The 19,970-nt window shown below is 36.4% G+C and overlaps 1 protein-coding gene across 1 annotated transcript; it reads right to left on the reverse strand.

The window, feature by feature from the left end:
• Positions 1 to 73: 73 nt before the first annotated feature.
• On the reverse strand, positions 74 to 19,877 carry LOC106734824 (serine protease inhibitor Kazal-type 10-like). The gene is made up of 5 exons (XM_027771657.1): positions 19,857 to 19,877; positions 16,359 to 16,474; positions 3,415 to 3,491; positions 2,176 to 2,210; positions 74 to 193 (listed from the first exon to the last, which is right to left on the reverse strand). The coding sequence occupies exons 1-5, from the start codon at positions 19,875 to 19,877 to the stop codon at positions 74 to 76; spliced, it is 369 nt and encodes a 122-aa protein (XP_027627458.1).
• Positions 19,878 to 19,970: the final 93 nt, after the last annotated feature.

Genomic DNA, 19,970 nt, shown 5'->3' on the forward strand with positions numbered 1-19,970 from the left:
AACACTGGTTTTTCTATCACTTTGTGATGGGTCCTTCGTTACTTTGGGAGAGCCAATATTTATTCTTGTGCTCTTACAACTTAAAACTGCAGAAAATGCATTCGTTTATGTAAGTTTCGCCATTAGTTCCGCAGACTGGACGTGTAATTCTGTTGCACATAAAGACTCGATTTTCAAAATTCCTGCAGTCGGGCTGTTAAACAAAAGCGATGTTAGAAAATTCATCATAAAATGAACTTTAAAAATACAATCCTATCTTCCTATCAAGTGTCATACACAGAAGTGAAATAAATATGTCCTATATTTAGGTTTATAAATACACATGGGAAGACCGCTGGTTCAGATCCAGAGTATTATCTGAGTACACTGAGCTCATGTGCCCATGATCAGGACGGCTGAAGCTGAGGGTGGATCACAGCCTCAAGACTGTCTCAGAGGTGCTACTTTCTCTATTTCTCTCTCAGAATTAAAAACCTTTTGGGAACCAGCAGTTAGCATAATGGCCATGTTGCTGGACTCCCACGTAGTCGACCGCAGTTCGCGTCCCGGACCCGGTGGCTTAAAACTCACGCAGGGTGCGTGTGCGTGCATGCCCAAGATCCCGAGAGAATGGAGGAGAAGGGATTGCGGTGTGACCATTCCCCCCTGGGGGGTGATTTCTCGCTTTCTGTCTCTATGTCTCTCTCTGTCTGTCTGGCGAGCGCACGCGCCATATAGCGAAAATCTCTCTCTCAAAAAAAAAAAGAATTAAAAACCTTTTAAAAAATCAAAATACTTAAAAGTTAAATATAAGCATGCAGGTAATTACAAACCACTTACACATAAAATGTTATTGGTATATTTTTACATATCTAACTTTTTTTCTAATGCCATGAAAATTGTTGAATATATTTTTATAGTTGTGCCACCTTGTCCCCCACTTCTTGTCATATCCAGGTAAAATCTACCTCATTTTTTTTTAAGTTTCTGCAACAGGGTGTGTACCCTGCCAGAGAGAGACAGAGAGAGATAGAGAGAAGAAAAGTGAGAAATCACCCCCTGCACAGGGACTGGCCATGGCACAATCCCCTTTCTGCCAATCCTCTCAGGATTTTGGCTATACATGCACAGGTATCTGGTCTGATTTTCAAGCCATCTCATCAAGGACTCGAACAGTGGTTGACCATGTGAAAGTCCAACACCTTAACCACTACACCACTGCTGGCCCCTATCCCATGATTTTAGTTATTTATTTCTTCCATGAAAGACAGAGAGACAGGAAAGAAAAGAGAGAAAGGCACCTTCAACAGACTTTCACAACACAACCCTCCCAGCCTTCACAGCCAGCCATGATCATGGATAAAAAAACACCTTTGTGTGTGTATGTGTGTGTGTGTGTGTGTGTACACACGCATGTCCATAGAGCATGATCCATAGATTTCAGTATATATATCATCTGTTTAGTGTTGTCATTGTTGCAATATATGCAAATAGAAAATGCTGTGTTTTCTTTCATGTTGTGCTTTTTAAACTTCTTTGTAACCTTTATCAATTGAGATGTTTAGAACTACAGTTCATTTTTTTACCTCCAGATACAATTCTCTTTTGTAAATATATGAAAATTATCGATTTTATCCACCCTTAAGTATTTAATTGGTTTGTTGTTTTTTCAAATACTTTTGCTATGCTAGGATGAATGATTCTCCTTTAAATACCCTTAACATATACTGGATGCTTATGAACGATGTAGCTTATGTCCATAGAAATCTTTGATATCTACAGTGGGATATTTTTACCTTGTCTATGATGTCCAATGGGTTTAATAATTACATAAGGGATTTATACTATAATTGCTGTTTGCTTTGCTATTATTTTTTGCTTTTGAAGGTTTTTCTTTAGTATATTATATGTCATAACATTTGCTATTATAAGGGCCTGAAGATGGTGTGGTTGTTAATGTCACTAGATTCCCACATGGCCAACCACAGTTCAGGTCCCACACTTGGCGGCTTGCTTTCTCACTTTCCCTCTCTCTCTTTCTCTCACTCTGTCCTTCTCTGGTCAAATTAAAAATAAATAAATAAAATAATAAAATTAAATAAAAATACTTCTTTAAATTATTTGATATTATAATTTATAATATACAAAGTGAATGTTTCCTTTTTTCACTTTCTAAGATAATCAGAATCAACATACCTGTTTTTCTAATTGTAAGGCTGCAAGAACAGTTTCTGTAAAACACACAAAAAAAGGATGAACAAATATGAAGAGGGGGAAAAAAAACAGTCTCTGAGGGGAAGTACCCACATTTCTCAGGAGCAGAAATCTGCATGAATCCTTACTCATGACCTTCTATATAATGCTATAAGCTTTCTGTGGCAGTACCAAAACCATAAATTCACAAAAAAATACCTCAAATCACAAATATTCTGTAATTCCCAAATGAATATTCCATTTGGAAAATAACTTCATCCAATTAAAACTATCTCCAAGGAAACCAGGATTTTTTTTTTCATTTTTATACGTGAGACAGCATAGTCAGAAAAGATACAAAGCCTTGTTTTGTCACTATGTCTTGCATAAATTGACGTAATATAAAGAAATTAATTAGCATATACTTAGTATTCACCACTAATATCAGAGATCTACCCAATGCTTCCTGGTTACTGAATTCTAAAATTTACGAGACACACCAAGCTTTGAGAAGGACAACTTGTCAGCAGAAGGATCAATGAGTCCTCTCCTCACACCAGCCTTGATTAACAGGACTGAGAGAGGGCAAACAACAGAATAGATTATCAAGGATATCAGTTTTAGAAGACATCATTACCTCCATACTTAGCATTTAATAATGAAAGAATCAGAACTCCAAAAATAGAGAAAATGGGCAAAGGTGTTCACCTGTGCAAAGATGAACAAAATCGAAGGATCCCTATCCTTCTAACTCACTGCTCTTCTCCACTTGTCTGAGATAGAAAAAAAGAAAAAGCAATCCACTGACATATACTAAAAAAGATATTTAGGGACCAGCAGTTAGCGTAATGGCTATGTCGCTGGACTCCCATGTAGTCGACCACAGTTCGCGTCCTGGACCCGGTGGCTTAAAACTCACGCCAGGCGTGTGTGCGTGCGTGCCCAAGATCCCAAGAGGAGAATGGAGAAGGGATTGTGGCGTGGACATCCCCCCTGGGGGGTGATTTCTCACTTTCTGTCTCCCCATCTGTCTGGTGAGCGCATGCGCCCTATAGCAAAAAACTCTCAAAAAAAAAAAAGAAAAAGAAAAAGATATTTATAACATGCCTTACTTCATTTTTAGCACTTTAAGTATTACAAACACATTAAATGCAACCTCTCCATTCCTAGAAAACAGCATTTCTTTTCTGCATTTTGAAAGAAATATGAAAAGCTTCAACCATGATTTGAAAATTTACTCACCAGAAAAAAGAGAAAATGCCAAGACGATGATGAAAACAGCTTTGATCCATGATGAGAAGAGTGCCATTTTGTCAAATCTATGGCAGACAAGAAACATTTAGGAATGTTCATAACACAGGGCACAGGGACACATTGTTCATTTCCAAATGAAAGGTGAAGGAACTTCTTCATCCTGAAAGCCCCAATTATGGTGGACACTATCCTTTGTTTTCCCCAAACCCTCAGGAGCAAGAAGACATAGCATGTGAATAGAAGGCTCCCTGGAGACTTGATAAACCCAAAACTAAGTCCTCCTCACACATCAAAGAAGGAACTGTCTACTCTCCTAAATGTTTGGGTTATCCCACAAGGAGTCTGACTGCATTTAAGGAAATATCCACATTGAAACATCAACTTTTCCTCAGAAAATAAAAATTATTTCAGGAAGAAGGCCCTAGAACAGTCTTCACAACAATAAAGGATACACCTCTAGAATGCTCACCTGACCCACCACAGTGGAGAGGCCAACAGCTCTAGATGTCGTGTCTGTTTCCTTCACCTTTCCTCTAGCTACCTCCACCCAGCTGAGGACTGTCCTTTATTGACTTGCTGTTGAGGAACTTGATGGGGGTAAGACCCAAGGTCCAGAACAGATAAGGCAGAGGAATATTCTGTGTCCTTCCTGGGGGCTGAAAAGTAGGTCACAAAATCTACCTCATGTACTTTTCAACAGATCTTTTCTCAGCAAGAGGTCTGGGACTATCTGATCTGATGTACCAAGAAGAAACAGTTGGGAGTTGGAAGGAGATTTAGTAAGACCACTTACAGAGTCTCACATAGAAAAGAGATGTGAAAGCTCTTCCAGCCACTGAGTTGGAAAGAGCAAGAGAAAAAAATGCAACAAAAAAGGAGAGTGAATTTGGGGAATGAATTAGACTCATGCCTAGACTCTTAAAGTTGTGCAATACCAGAAACACTTCTAACTTAATCACAGATTTTTCTATTAGACTTTTTACTCTGAATTACGTGTAGATTCATACAAACTTATAAATACAAATGCAGATAATTTTTATGTTTCCTTTGATCTGTATCCCAAATAAAAACATCACATAAAACCAAGTACAAATTTGCAATCAGCTATACATATCAGCTGGACACATTTTACCAAAGTCCGGTGGCACCACCAAGAAAATAATTAAATTGTTTGTATCTGAGGCTTGGGCAATGGTATACCTGAAAAACTTACCGAAGAGTCTCTGGGCAGCCTCCATAGGGATCACAGGCTAGAGGACAGGATGTGAATAGCAGGAGCACAAGATGAGAAAGTCTTGGAGTGAAACTCAGTCCACATGGGACTATGTCTTAAATTTTAACTAAAATAAGTGATCTTTACCTTAGAGTTATGTGGGGAAAACTACAGGGCTGATTTAAGATGAGAGTTAATCCGAGTTATTTAATGTCTTTACAAACTGATTTCTGGAGAAGGCTTTGGCAGTTGAACTCAAGTCCAAATCCTACCTACCACTGAATAATTTTGACATAATGATCAAATTTACTAATCCACAATTGTCTAATCTGAAACTTGAGAATAATTATTTTTATCTCACAGGTTTGTCAACAATACTAAGGATGTGATATTGAAATGATATGCCCTTATTATTTGTCATTCTACTTGTCACCCTAATCTAACTTTTTTATAGCAGTAATTAAAGCTAAGATTTATAGAAAAACCTTTGAGAGGGGCCAGCAGGTGGCATGGTGGCTAAGGTGTTGGACTCCCACATGGCTGACCGTGGTTTGCATCCTGGACCTGGCAGCTTGCTTTCTCACTTTCCCTTCTCTCTCTGGTGAAATTAAAAAATAATAATAATAATGACAAGTGAAATAAATCATTCTTTAAAAAAAAAAGAAAAAGAAAAAGAAAACCCTTTGAGTATAGCATTGTCATTGCAAGTTAATGGACATGGAATTGAAGGAAAGTTACACTGGAGTCTAGATTTTAATTATCATGTGTGCCCATGTCCCTGAGGGTGGCTTTCTATAATACTTTTATAGGTATTCATTAGCAGAGTTTAAAAGAAGGAGTCTGCCAAAGGTCACAACAGACCACATGTTTTTAATAACTGTTTGGTAATGATATGCTAGACACATGGATTAGTTAAAATAGCATCATGAAAGTAATGAATATGTTATTCAGCTTTGCCAAAGATGAGGTAAGAACAAGACTACTTCTTCACGTTGAAAGAAATGTGAAAATAGAGAGAGAACATTAATGGAAACAAAACCATTCTCTAGTTCTTCTACTATCACTGCCCCCATCAATTGTGAACAAAGAAACCTTTCTTTTTGCGTAACAGATTAGATAGCTCCCTGGATTTGATCTAGAAATACAAAACAGCAAGTGAGATTTGAGGAGAGCCCTCCCCTAGTTTACTAAATAGTGTATTTATGAAATAGTGTTGAAAACAGAATTATAGAAGTCCATATATATTAAACTACTAAAGTAGTTCGGAGTCTTCTAATTCCTCTCCTTTCTTAGCAGAGAACAAATTGGCTTGGGGAAATATCCCACCAGATTAAAGCTGTGTGAGATGCGAGTTTCTGAATAACACAGCACACCTGAAGCTGAGAGTCTAGAGATAGGTAATCACTAGTTTTGGGAGATTTAAAACAGAAGAGATGTGTTAGAGTGTGCCCATCCATTTGAGACTATATTTGAGAGTGGAGCAAAGAGACATGCGTATCTAGATATCCAGAAAATTGGGGGCAAATTTTTAAAAAGGTGTAAAATGATGGGTAAAGCAGGTAGCTGAGGACAGTATTCTTGGCATCCAAGGGTGTCTGTTGTTCATGACCGAAGTCTACACTGGGACCTGATATGGCTATTTGTGAGATCAAGAATCCAGCAGAGAGCCCAGTAGTTGGTGTGGTGGTTAAGGTGCTGAGCTCCCTCATAGCTGGCGGCAGTTCAAATCCAAACCCAGTGCCTTTAAAATCACACCAGGAATATGTGTATGCATGTCTAAAATCCTGAGAGGAGAATGGAGGTGAAGGGATTACACTGTGGGTGGTGATTTTTCACTTTTACTCTACCCTCTCTATATCTCTCTCTGTCTCTTTCAGGTGAGTACACATGCCCTATAGCAAAAAATAAATAAATAAATAAAACCTTAAAACAAACAAACAAAAAAAGAATTCAGGACACAACATACTCTGACCCAAACATGTTCATTTACACAGATTTTTAAAGTTTATTTGTTTATTTCTTCCATGAATGAGAGAGACACTCTTGATTGATGCCATTATTGACCCCAGCTACAAAGCTGACCCACATGGCTTGGGTTTATGGTCAGAGACCTCCCAGAGACTGTCAGACATGCATGTGCCCATGATTCACAGTTGGCTGAAGGTTTGGGAGGATCATGGTGCCAAGACTTGAGGATGCTACCACTGTCTCTATTTCTCTCCTTCATTCATGGAAGAAATAACTATAAATACACCTTTTTAAAAATCTTATGGGACAGTCTGGTAAACTTGTGGTTAAAGGAGCTGAATTCCACATGAAAAACTTCAGTTCAAATCCCAGACCAGGTGGTTTGAAAATCACGCTGGGCACTTGCACATGCATGTCCCAAATCCTGACAGGATGGACAAAAGGAGGAGAAGTTATTGAGATGTGACCACACCCCATCAGGAGATATTTCCTACCTCTTCATGTATCTCTGTTTCTCTCTGTTAACTATATGTGACTTTTTCTATTAAAAAGAAAAAAGTCTTACTATTAGAACAAGTTATTTTAAGCTGATGAAACCTTAGCATTGAAATAAAAACACTATACTTTAATCCCCATATTTTTGTTTTTATGTCATAATTTACATTTTAAATATTTGTGTGGTGTTTACAATTATTGTAGATATATTTACTGTAAACAATTTTGTTTTTCAACATTGATACTAGAAATATAAGTGATCTACATACCCCATATAATTTCAGTGTATAATGAATTTTATAGTATACTTACTTTTACCATCAAGTTTTATATATTCATGTATTCTTATTTTATTTAACAGCATCCCTTTATTGCAACTTGAAAAATTCCCAGTGGAATTTCTTGTATGATAGATTTTGTAGTGATAGTCTCTCAGCTTTGGCTTAAATGAGGAAGTCTTTGTCTCTTTTCCTTTTTCTTTTTCTTTTTCTTTTCTTTTTTTTTCTTTTAAGAAATTTTGCTATAGGGTGCATGCACTCACCAGAGAGAAAGAGAGAAACAGAAATAGAAAGCAAGAAACCACCTCTGGGAGAGATGGCCATGCCACAATCCCTTCTCCTCCATTCTACTCTCAGGATTTTGACACACACGAACACGTGCCCAGAGTGAGTTCTAAGCCAATAGATCCAGGACTTAAATTGCTTTCAACCACATGGGATTCCAATAACATAATCATTATGCCATCTTATGGTCTCTCTTTTTCATTTCTTAAGGACCGCTTTGTTGGGAATAGTATTCATGGGTGGCAGTTTTCCTTTTCTTCTTCATTTATTTAGAATAGTTATCCTACTCGCTCCTAGACTGTAAAGTTTTCTCTGATAAATCTCTTGATAGAATTACTAGAATTTTCTTATATGTCATAGACACTTCATTTCTCTTATTATCACTTTTAAGATTCTCTCTTTGCATTCAGTTTCTTGACAGCATAATTACTTATCTGTTTTATCTGGTGTGAATTTAATCTGATTTGAAGGCTTTGAAATTCCTGTATATAGATATTTATATCTTTTCTCAGATTTGGAAACTGTAAGTATTACTTATTTAAATAAATATTCTCTCTGTTTTCCATCTTGAAATTCTATAAAAAAATTAGTTTTCTTGATAGTGTCCAACAAACCTATAGGCTTTCTTGATTCTTTCCCATTCATTTTTATTTTCTTTTTCTGTTTATTTCCAGATAAACTGTCTTCAAGTTGACAGATTTATTTTGTGTACTTCATAAATTCTGCTACTGATGCCTTATATCATTTTTCATTATATTATACCCTTTAGCTTCAGAATGTTTTATATTTCAAACTCTTTATTAGATTTCTCATTATGTTCATATAGTGTGCCTGACTTTTTTTCATGTTTTGATTAATTGTGCTGTGCTCCTTTAAAGTTATTATTATTATTACAAATTCTTTGTTCAGCATGTCAGAGAACTTGATTTCTTTTAGATCATTTTCTAAAATATTGTATACCTTTGCTGGTGCTATATTATTCCATTTTTTTATGCTTTCTATAGTAGTATCATTATATCTATATTTTATGCAGATATCATTACTTCTATGAACTGGTTTATTGGAGAAAAATTTTTTAGAACAAAAAAGTGGATGTGATGGCATTGGCTGGGTGGAGTGTGGTAATTCTGTCATTGCCACTCAAGCAATGTCAGGGCTGAACTGAAGAATGAAATGGTACTCTTATCACACACCACATATAAACGCCAATTTAAAATGAATTAAATATGTAAATGTAAGAAATAGAATTATAAAACCACTAGAACAAATCAAGGGAAAAGCATCATGACACTCTTCTGGGCAGTGACATTTTGATATGACTCCAAAAGAACAGAAAAATAAAACAAAGACAAACAAATGATATTGTATCAGACTACGATTTGGCAAAACAAAGGAATCAATTAACTACATAAAGAGACAACTGTGGGGACCAAGAGTTAGCGTAATGGCTATGTCGCTGGACTCCCATGTAGTCGACCGTGGTTCGAGTCCCAGACCCAGCAGCTTAAACTCACACCAGGCGCATGTGCGTGCATGCCAAGATCCCGAGAAGAGAATGGAGGAGAAGGGATTGCGGCATGGCCATCTCCCCTGGGGGGGGGGGGGATTGCTCCGTCGTCGTGTTTTGTCCCTCACTGTCTGTCTGGCGAGCATATGTGCCCTATAAACCCCCAAAAAAAAAAAAAAAAAAAAAAAAAGAGACAACTGTGAAATGGGAAATAATATTTGCAAACTATATACTTGATGACGGATTAACATCCAAATTATATAAGGACCTCAAATAATTCAACAGCAAGAGAACAAATAACAAAACTACAAACGAACAAAATCTAAGTAGACAGTTTTCCAAAGACATAAAAATGGCCAACAGGGGGCCAGCAGGTGGCACGGTGATTAAGTCAGCTTGATCCCACATGGCTGACTCTGAGGGTCTCTGTCTAGCAGCTTGAAAAAAAAACTGGATATGTGTGCATGAATGCCCAAAATCCCAAGAAGAGAATAGAGAAGAATGGATTATGGTGTGGCCACCATGACTAGAGGGAGTGAATTTGCACTTTCCCTCTCTTTCTGTCTCTTTCTGCCTCTCTCCAATAAAGAGAAGCACCTTATTCAAAAACATAATAATAATTTTTTAAAGAGGTCAGTAGGTGTATGAAAAAATTCCCAAATCACAAATCATTAGGGGAATGAAAAATAAAACCACAATGATATATTATCTCACAACTGTAAAAATGGCTATTATAAAAAGTCAAGTATTAACAAGGATGTAAAGAAAAATCTTATACACTGGGAATAAGAATGTAAATTAGTAGACCAAGTATAAAATATGATATGGAGACTCCTCATAATATTCAAACTAGAACTACCACGTGGTCCAGCAATACCAATTCTGAGATTATATCTAAAGAAAATGAAGTCAGCATGTTAAAGAGATCTACACTCCGTGTTTATTACAGTATTATATATAATAGACAAAATGAGGAATCTACCAATATCTTCATAAATGGATGCATGGATGAAGACAATTTGGTGTGTGCATGTGGAATAGATTGAAAAAGAAAATTGTCATACATATTTAAAAAGATGAACCTAGAGAACATTATGCTAAGAGAAACAAACCATGCACATTAAGACAGATAATATATGTTCTCACTTACATGTAGAATGTGAAAACAAGTCAAACTCACAGAAACTGAGAATAGAATGGTGATTATCAAGTATAGTGTATACTTGAAAACTGCCAACGGGGAGTAGAATGGTGATTAATAGTATATTGTATACTTGAAAACTGCCAAGAGAATATATCTTTTTAATATGCCGGAGGGCAGATCACTTATTTAAGAGAAAGAGAGGCAGAGAAAGCAAGAGAAACAGAAAGCAAGGGACACAGAAAACACCCATCATGAGAAAAGTTTCTCCACTTCTCCATTCAGTTCTCCACTTCTCCTTCCTGTCCAGATTTCAGGCATGCATGCCCATGCGCCCACCATGTTTCCCAAGTCTTGAGTCTGGGACCTGAGCCATGGAGCTCAGCTGTGCGGGATCCAGTCTCCTTATTTGCTAGGCTACAGGCTGTCCCAAGAGTAGATTTTAAATGTTCTCAAAACAAGTATGTGCTCTACTTTGTGAATAGAGGCAGAGGAGGAGGTGGAGTTGGAGATGCTGGGGTGGTTGCTAAGTAGCTTCTCCACGCTCGCTCGTGGGCTTTGTGTGATCCGTGCCTCTTCTCTCCTTGGGAATAGAGGGATGCTAGGAGGTTCAAGGGGTACCACCCCTTAGTTTCCAGCTTAAGTCACCAAGACTTTTCTCAAATTTTTGTGTTGAGGGGACTCATGTGTTGGCCTCGGCTCCTGGGCTCAACTCAGCTAATTGGCCCTTGAAAATTTATGCACTGAGACAAAGGGGAGGATCCATCAGCAACACCTATTACTCTGGGCTTGGCAGCCAGGAAGAGACGGGTGGTAGAAATCCTGCAATCCCCGAAGCAGGATGAAATGTGACAAAGAAGCCGAAGATGGATGGTGGAGAGACATATCATTCCAGACCCTCAGCCTAGAAATGTTAGGATCAGAATTTCAGATGAAACTTGTTCATAAGAAAACAGAAAGAGGACATATTTCCAATTTATCAGCAGCTGCATGAATGGCCATGCAAAATGGAGGGTAGGACAGAAATTTTCCAATACTCAGAATTGGAACTCTGGCTTTTCCAGTTCGTTTACTTTCTAAGCCTGAAGCTAATCAGAACTATGCAGGAGCCTGATCTAGTGAGCCACCATCACCAAGTGTTCTTCTCAAACCACCAAGCCACTGGGTTCCTGTTTCCTTTAATCCTCAGATAAGGAGATAATGACATTTCAACTTAAGATTTTACTTAAAGTGCAGGTATAAAAGTAAGATAGAGTTCTAATATTTAAATTTGTTTACTGAGATTTGTCCATTGGACTGAAACAGTTTCACTAGGAAGTAAGTCTGTATAAAACTTCAAATTAATGTAAAAATATAATTATATCTCATTAATGTGTCATTGCACTGTGATGTAATGGCACTGTCATCAGTTCAATTTAAAATAACTAACTGTACTTGATAGTAATTGTTCTCAGTTGAGTAGATTTAAATTTAAACCACTGAAGTCTAGATTCAGAAAATGGTAAAAGAATTAACTTTTTCCATGTATTGGGGGAAAATAGTAATCTAACATGTTCACTATGATTCAGATATACTGGTTGACAATTAGTGAATCAGATTATAAGTATCTAGCTAAGATATCCAAGCATTGAGAATTAACTGAACATTTGAAAGTTTAAGGCTCTAGAAACACCCAACCCAGTAATAAGCCAACAATCTTATGCACTGCCAAAAGAATGAATAGTATCCTTTTAGTAACTTGTACAATGGTAAATGTGGAGAGGGCACTTGGGGCTTTAACAGAATGAAGCCTGGTATATTTCTGTGGCCTTTGTGTCTGCCAACAACTGCACCCAAATCCTATTTTATAGTGTTTGGTAGTTATTCAATAGCTTTCAAAATAGATTTTTTTTTTTATTACAGCACTGTACAAGCTCTTCTGTCAGTGATCTGGCTCAGTGTCAACTCTGCAAAGCTTGTTTAGGGTGGTGAGTTGTATAACATGAAAGTTTTAGGTACCTAGAAAAGAAAGAGCCATGTAAATAATGTGTAATATGCTTGTATTATATTATTTCTCGGTCTTTATCATACACAAATAGAACATTTCAGTATGAATTTCCTGACTGTAAGATCATAGACTGTTTTTTATACTACGGTCTTTCTTTCAAAGTCCAAACAGTTTGTTTTTAGCATTTGCCCTTATGCTAAAGTGTCAGTGTATGTGTGTTGTTAGATGAATCTGATTGCAGCTATAATTCAAGGAAAACCCCAAGTGCATTAAATTTAACATTATAATGAAAAGCTTAAGTTGCTTGAGCACTTGGTCTTTTATTATTTTTTTAAGCGAGATTTTTCCTATAGAGCACATTTGGTCGCTGGAGAGACAGAAAGAGAGAGAGAAATCATTCCCCAAGGGGGATAGCCATGACACAATCCCTTCTTCTACATTCCCCTGGGATTTTGGCATGCAAGCAAATGTACCCAGCGTAATTCAAGCCTTCATGTCTAGGACTCAAACAAAACTTAGCCATCTGGGAGTAGCGTGCCTTACCCACTAAACCACTGTTGGCCCCAAACGCTTGCTATTTTAAAGACATGTGAAATGTGTTGTGGGACTATTTGTCTTCCCTAAACCCAAAGATTAACTATTGAAGAGTCCCTCCAATGTCAGAGATTCATTTTGGCTTTCACCAGTCCTGTAACCTGTGATACAGATACTGCTTAGTGTACAACGCAAGTGGGTTTTGCTTTTGTTGAGAGTAAATGCAATTCAGTGGACCACTATGTAAAAGACATATGCACTTGGTAATATTCTGATAGCATGTTTACCAACCTTAAAGATAAATGTGGCAGTTACCCCAACAATAACAAAAGAAAAAACTGTGAGTCTATTCCAAAATGATTATTATTAATATCTTGTTTTCTAACTTGGCATATTTTATGTTTATAGGCAGAATGGCTTCATAGTGTATATAACATGAATTGAAACATGGAATTTTAAAATAAAGGTTTTTTTCTCTCCCCTCCAAAAAAATAAAAATATGTGAGATTAAGGATAGATTAATTAGCTTGATTTCATTATTTCACAATACATTCAAGTTTATTCAATATATTAAAACACCATAAATATAGAGAATTTTTTCTGTCTAAATTATTAAAATATTTTCCCTGGATAAATTCATGCATATATCTTGATCAATATTTGGTAAGTACACTGGCTTAGTTTTTAAAGTGTTTCTAAAATTTTACATTCTAATGGCACTTTTATTAGAAAATAACATTAGAGATTAAATGCATATGTAGCTTCTATATAGATAACCCTTTTAAGTGTGAACATTTTTACTGAAAAAAAGTGTGGGCTTGGTAAGGTATATGTAGCAGATTGGTAATTTTCTCCAGTTGTTAATGTTTTAAAATATTTTGCCAATAAGATCAGGTATTTACTGAACAATTTGGGGTGGAATGGTGGCATATCAGTAAAATCCAGTGCTCTGTGAGGTCTGGAGACCTCTCTGAGTACTGACAGGCAGTGCATGCCCTTGGTCTATGGCTTAAGCTTGGATGGATTATAGCATCAAGAACCTGTTGAGGGTGCTGTCTCTTTCACTTTCTCTTGCTCATCTCTCTTGTTCATGGATGAAATAAGTAATAAGCTTTAAAAACTGAATATTTAGTTTCCTAATAGTAGGCTGAGAAATAGAAATGGAGACAGATCAGACTTGAACAGCAAATGAAGATCCTAGGTCTATGAAAATAAGTAGAGTGGGGCCAGAAGGTGGCGTGGTGGTTAAGGGTGCTAGACTCCCACCTGGCTGACTGTAGTTCTATTCCCGGACCTAGCAGCTTACTTTCTCATTCTCTCTCTCTCTCTCTCTCTCTTTTACTCTGTCCCTCTCTGGTCAAATTAAAATAAATAAATAAATGAAGTTAAGTAAAATAATTCTTAAAAAAAGAGGAAACAAGTAGAGTGGCCTAGCATTCCAGGATCACACTCTTGTCTGTCTGTCTGTCTGACTGATTTGTGGGACAGAATGAAAACATAATTGGTAATGCATTAAATGTTAAATATATACTTTGTCTTAGAATAAAATACCTTATCACTTAATATTCAAGATTACCCTAAGATTAACCTAGACTCCTTCAAAGAATTAAGTTCCCAGACTCCTCTCTTAAAGGCAATAATATTTTAGGAAAAAAATAAAAGGAGTAAATAGATCTGTACTCCAATAACACTCAAGTAATGTATTAGTGATCTTTGAAAGTGAATCTATAACAGCTAGCAAATCGTGTGGTGGTTAAGGTGCTGGACCCCCATATGGCCAACCACAGTTCAAGTCCTAGAATTGGAAGCTTGCTTTGTCACTTTCACTCTTTTCTTTGTCTCTCTCTACTGAGTGCATGCAAAATTAGAAAACAATAATAAATTTTTTAATAAAATGCATCTATACTTAAAAGAATAATAAGGCTGCACACGTCTTTTTTTTTTTCTTTTTCTTTTCTATATTTTTTAGGTTTTTGTTATAGGGTGTATGTGCTTGCTGGAGATAGAGAGTTATTGAGAGGAAAAGTGAGAAATCACCCCCCAGGGGGAGTGGGTGCCACAATCCCCTCTCCTTCATTCTCCCCCTGGGATTTGGGGCATAATACACATACACCTGGTGTCATTTTTAAGGTGCCAGGGTCCAGGACTTTAACCCTGTTCAAACATGTGGGATCTGATGTCTTAACCACTATGCCATGGGCTTGCCCCAGGTACATGTGTTTTAACTTATCCAACCAAAGAAATAAAGAACATTTTACAAAAGCAAACAAAAATTATTTATATTTTTATTGAATGAAATATTTATGATTATAAATGGCCTTAGGTTTTATACAATCAACTACATATTTAAGATAATAGTTTTTCAAAACTACCACTGAATAGACAGGGACACGAAGAATCTTTTAATACAGGTTCCTAGAGCTGAAAAGATTCTTTGACATCTTCTATTCCACTTCACTCCATAGAAAGCTGCACCTGGCAATCTAGAAATGTAAGACCCTTACTGAGAAGAGTTAGGTAGGATCCACCACGAACAGGATTGCAATAAAGCCATAGGACTATGCAGCTCAGGCAGAACCTCTGCATTTACCCCAATGAGCAAATCCAAATTTAACTTCACTTGTTCTGTAAATAAGAAGAGAGGGAGAAAGAAAATATTATTTTTTTAAAAATTTTAATTCTCTGAGTATTAACTAAAATGCTTCTCGGTGAGGAGGATTTAAACATCTGTGCTTTACTTCTTCAGGCAGGTGAGCTCCATCTGTCATCTAACCCTGCGTAATTCCTTGCCCCTTTGCTGGAACTACCTGCATGCTCAGCCCTGACTCAGTCTTGGGACCCACCTAAACCAAGGCAAGAAAAAGATTAGATTTAGTCTTAGAGTTCTTTAAAAGCAGGAGACAATTTGGGGATTAAATGTGCAAAGATTTCATAAAAGGAAAACCCTATGAGAGAAAATCTGGCAGTGGGTAGGAAGGCTGACTAAACCTTGACACTGCAAACTTTTTCAGAGGGAAGGAGACAGGAAGGGAGGGTGGAAGTGTCCTAGACTCCTGCACTCTAAGGCAGGCTCACAGGCTACCACAGATTCAGGAGACAAAGCAGCTCATCAGATGGGTCCCTTTCAGCAGCATAGCCCACTGTGATGGATCACAGATCCCCATAATTAGTCAAGTTTCTTGTTAAATTGGATCAACATTATAGGGATGATCATTCAGCTTTGGAATGCCTTGATATTGGTCATTATTCTGCTGTGAGTAATTCATAGTAATCAAATTAAATTAATTGATTTTTACATTTGCAGACTACCTAGTGGATTTATACTGAAAGGTCAAACACAAAACTGCTTTTAGAAATGAGACCTTCAGAGGAGCTTCAAGTGTTTTCTTATGCATTTATAGGAATAGTTCTGTTAATTTTTGTATATATTGTGTCTGGGCCATCAGAGACACTAGTTTTTCTATCATTTTGTGAAGGGTCTTTCATTACTTTGGGAAAGTCAATATTTAATCTTGTGTTCTTACAACATACTACTGCAGAAAATGCATTCATTGCTGTAAGTTTTGCCATTAGTGCCGCAGACTGGACGCATTTCTCTGGTGCACATAAATAGTCGATTTTCAAACTTCTTGCAGTCTGGCTACTAAACAAAAAAAGATATTAGAAAATTTTTCCTACAATCAACTTTTTTTTAAAAAAAAATCCTATTTTCAAATTACAAAGCTGTGATCATCAAAACAGCATGGTATTGGCACAAAAATAGACATGAGGACCAATGGAACAGAGTAGAGACTCCAGAAATAAACCCCAACACATACAGCCAACTCATCTTTGACAAAGTGTACCAGTCAATACAGTGGGAAAAGGGAAAGCTCTTTAGCAAATGGTGTTGGAAAAACTGGTATCCACCTGCAGAAAGATGAATCTGAACCCCTATCTATCTCTATTAAAAAAATCAACTCAAAGTGGGTCAGAGATCTAAACCTAAGACCACAAACTATAAAACTACTGATGGAAAACACGGGAAACTCTGGGAGACATTGGTGTAGACAAAGACTTCTTAAGCAAGACCCCCAAAGCACAGGCAATAATACCCAAAATAAACAGGTGGGATTACACCAGATGAAGGAGTTTTTGCACAGCAAAGGACACCATAATTAGTGTGAATCAACAAGTCTTGGAATGGGAGAGAATTTCTGTTACTGTGCCTCAGTTAAGGGACTAATAACTAGAATACACAGGGAACTCAAGCAGCTTACCCAGAAGAAAATAAATAACCCCATAACACATATGTTGATGTGCTTGATTGAACCAATTTACAGTGTATTCTGGATGGGAAATCTCATCTCATTTTGTATAATGATGTATAGTGAATGAATGTAAATAAATAAAGGAAACTAGAAAAAAAAATGGTTTGGTTGCCACTGAACATGAATCTTAGGGTTATGTATAAATTCTTAACAACTTAGAATCCTTTGTGGACCATGACATGAAACTCACTTGTGATCTGATGAAACAAAAATCTTCTCTCTAAAACCAATCCATCAGACATTGTATGTCTCCACTTAATATATACCGACTGTCTGCACTCTATGGCCAAAACCGAAAGACTAGACGATATAGAAACATATAAAATGGTTATATATACCAGATACAGTGTGGAAAGAGGGACTCTCCTACAAGAGGAGAGTTTGAGGAGAGACATTAAGGAGAAAAATAGAGGCAAGAATTTATGGGACAAAGAAATGGGTTATCTGTGGATGATAGCGTGTATATTACCCCCAGCTGGACTGGTAAGAAATGTATTCATATTGGAACATTCACTTTACAAGCAAAGTGACATATGTGATTGAATATATAAAAGAAATTAAAATAAAAAATTTTAAAGAGAATAAAAAGTTAAAAAAATAAATAAAACACATAGGAACAAGATATGACATCAATCGCAAGGTTTTACATGTATGTTGTATATATGTAAATGTAACTTTAATGCATGTACATAGATGTATGATTATGTTTATCTGTGTAATTGCAATCATTTCTCTGCTGGAAATCATGTATTGTATTTCTAATGCATGTTGATAAGCCCATTCGCAACATGACTTAATGTCTTCAGCCAAAAATGACCCTTAACTTGAACGGACTACTTAACAAATGAAGGAAGCTACTCCACACTGTACTCTGGGTTAATTAAATTCTTTTTTTTTTTTTTTTTTGGAGAGGTTTTGTTTTGTTTTTGTTTGGAGTAAATGCAACCCAGTGGGCCATTGTGTAGAAGACAGATTTGCTTGTATAATATTCTGATACCATGTTTACCAACTTTAAGGGTAAATGCTTCTGTTAACCCAATAAATAACATAAGAAAAAACCACGAGTCAATTTAGAAATTATTATTATTAATACTCTGTTCTCTAACTTGGCAACATTTTATGTTTATAAGCAGGATGGCCACAATTTTATATAGTACTTAGTGTATATAACATGAATTTAAAGCATGAAATTTTAAAATAAAAGTTATTTCTCTCCTCAGTCTCAAAAAAATAAGTATGTGAGATGAAGAATAAATTAATTAGCTCAATTTTATTATGTTATGATATATTCAGATTTATTCAATATATTAAAACACCATATATAGAGAATTATTTCAGTCAAAATATTTAAAAAGTTACACTGGATAAATTCATATGAGTCTCTTGATCGATGTTTGGTAAGTGCACTAAGTTTTTACAGTGTTTCTAAAATTACGCATTCTAAAGGGCACTTTTATTGGTAAATAACTTTAGAGATTAAATACATATGTAGCTTCTACATAGATAACTCTTTTAAGTGTGAACATTCTTAATGCAAAAAAATGGGGGCCTGGTATGGTATATGTAGATTGGTAATTTTCTCCAGTAGTTAATGTATACTTTTGTCATGAAGATCAGGTATTTATTGAACATTTTGAGGTGGAATGGTGGCATATCAATAAAATCCAGTGCTCTGTGAGGTCTGGAGACCTCTCTGAGTACTAACAGGCAGTGCATGCCCTTGGTCTATGGCTTAAGTTTGGGTGGATTACGGCATCAAGAACCTGTTGGGGGTGTTGTCTCTCTCACTTTCTCTTACTCATCTTTCTTGTTCATGGATGAAATAAATAAGAAGCTTTATAAAATAAATATTTAGCCATCCTAATTAAAAGATGCTTCTGTAGCTTGAGAAATAGAAATGGAGACGCATCAGAGTTAGATAGCAAACGAAGATCCCAGGTCTATGAAATCAAGTAGAGTGGTCTGGCATTCCAGGATCACATTCTGTCTGACTGATTTGTGGGATAGAATGAAAATATAATTAATAATGCATTAGATCTTAGACATGTGCTATGTCTTAGAACGAAACTCCTTGTTACCTAATATTCATGATTACCCTAGAGTAACCTAGAATGCTGCTTAGAGTTAAGTTCCCAGACACCTCTGTTAAAGGTGATAATATTTTAGGAAAAAAATTAAGGGAGTAAATGGATCTGCACTCTAATAACACTCAAGGAATCTATTAGTAATCTTTTAAAATGCATCTATAGAGACTAGCAAATGGTGTGGTAGTTAAGGTGCTAGACTCTCAAATGGCGAACCACAGTTCAAGTCCTAGACCTAGCAACTTGATTTGTTACTCTCCCTCTCAACTCTATCTCTCTCTGGTGAGTGCATGCAAAATTAAAATAAAATAAAGTAAAATAAAATAAATAAAATTTTAAAAATAAAATACATCTATAATTAAAAGGAAAAAAGAGCACACATGTCTTTTTCTCCTGCTTTTAGGTTTTTGCAATAGGGTGCATGGGCTTGCTGAAGAGAGTCAGTGAGAGAAAAATGAGAAATCACTCCGCAGGGAGGATGGCTATGACACAATCCCCTCTCCTCCATTCTCCTCCTGGAATTTTGGACACACACACATACATGCACCTGGTGTGATTTTTAAGTTGCCAGGTCCAGGACTTTAACCCTGTTCAGCAATGGGAGTTTAGCACTTAAACACTAGGCTACCTGTTCGCCCCAGGTACACATGTTTTAATTTATTCAACCAAAAATAAGGACATTTTACAAAAATAATAATCATTTTAAATTTTATTGAATGAAATATTTATGATTATTAATGGC

Source organism: Tupaia chinensis, unplaced genomic scaffold (assembly GCF_000334495.1).
Source record: "Tupaia chinensis unplaced genomic scaffold, TupChi_1.0 Scaffold000228_1, whole genome shotgun sequence".
NCBI lineage: Eukaryota > Metazoa > Chordata > Mammalia > Scandentia > Tupaiidae > Tupaia > Tupaia belangeri.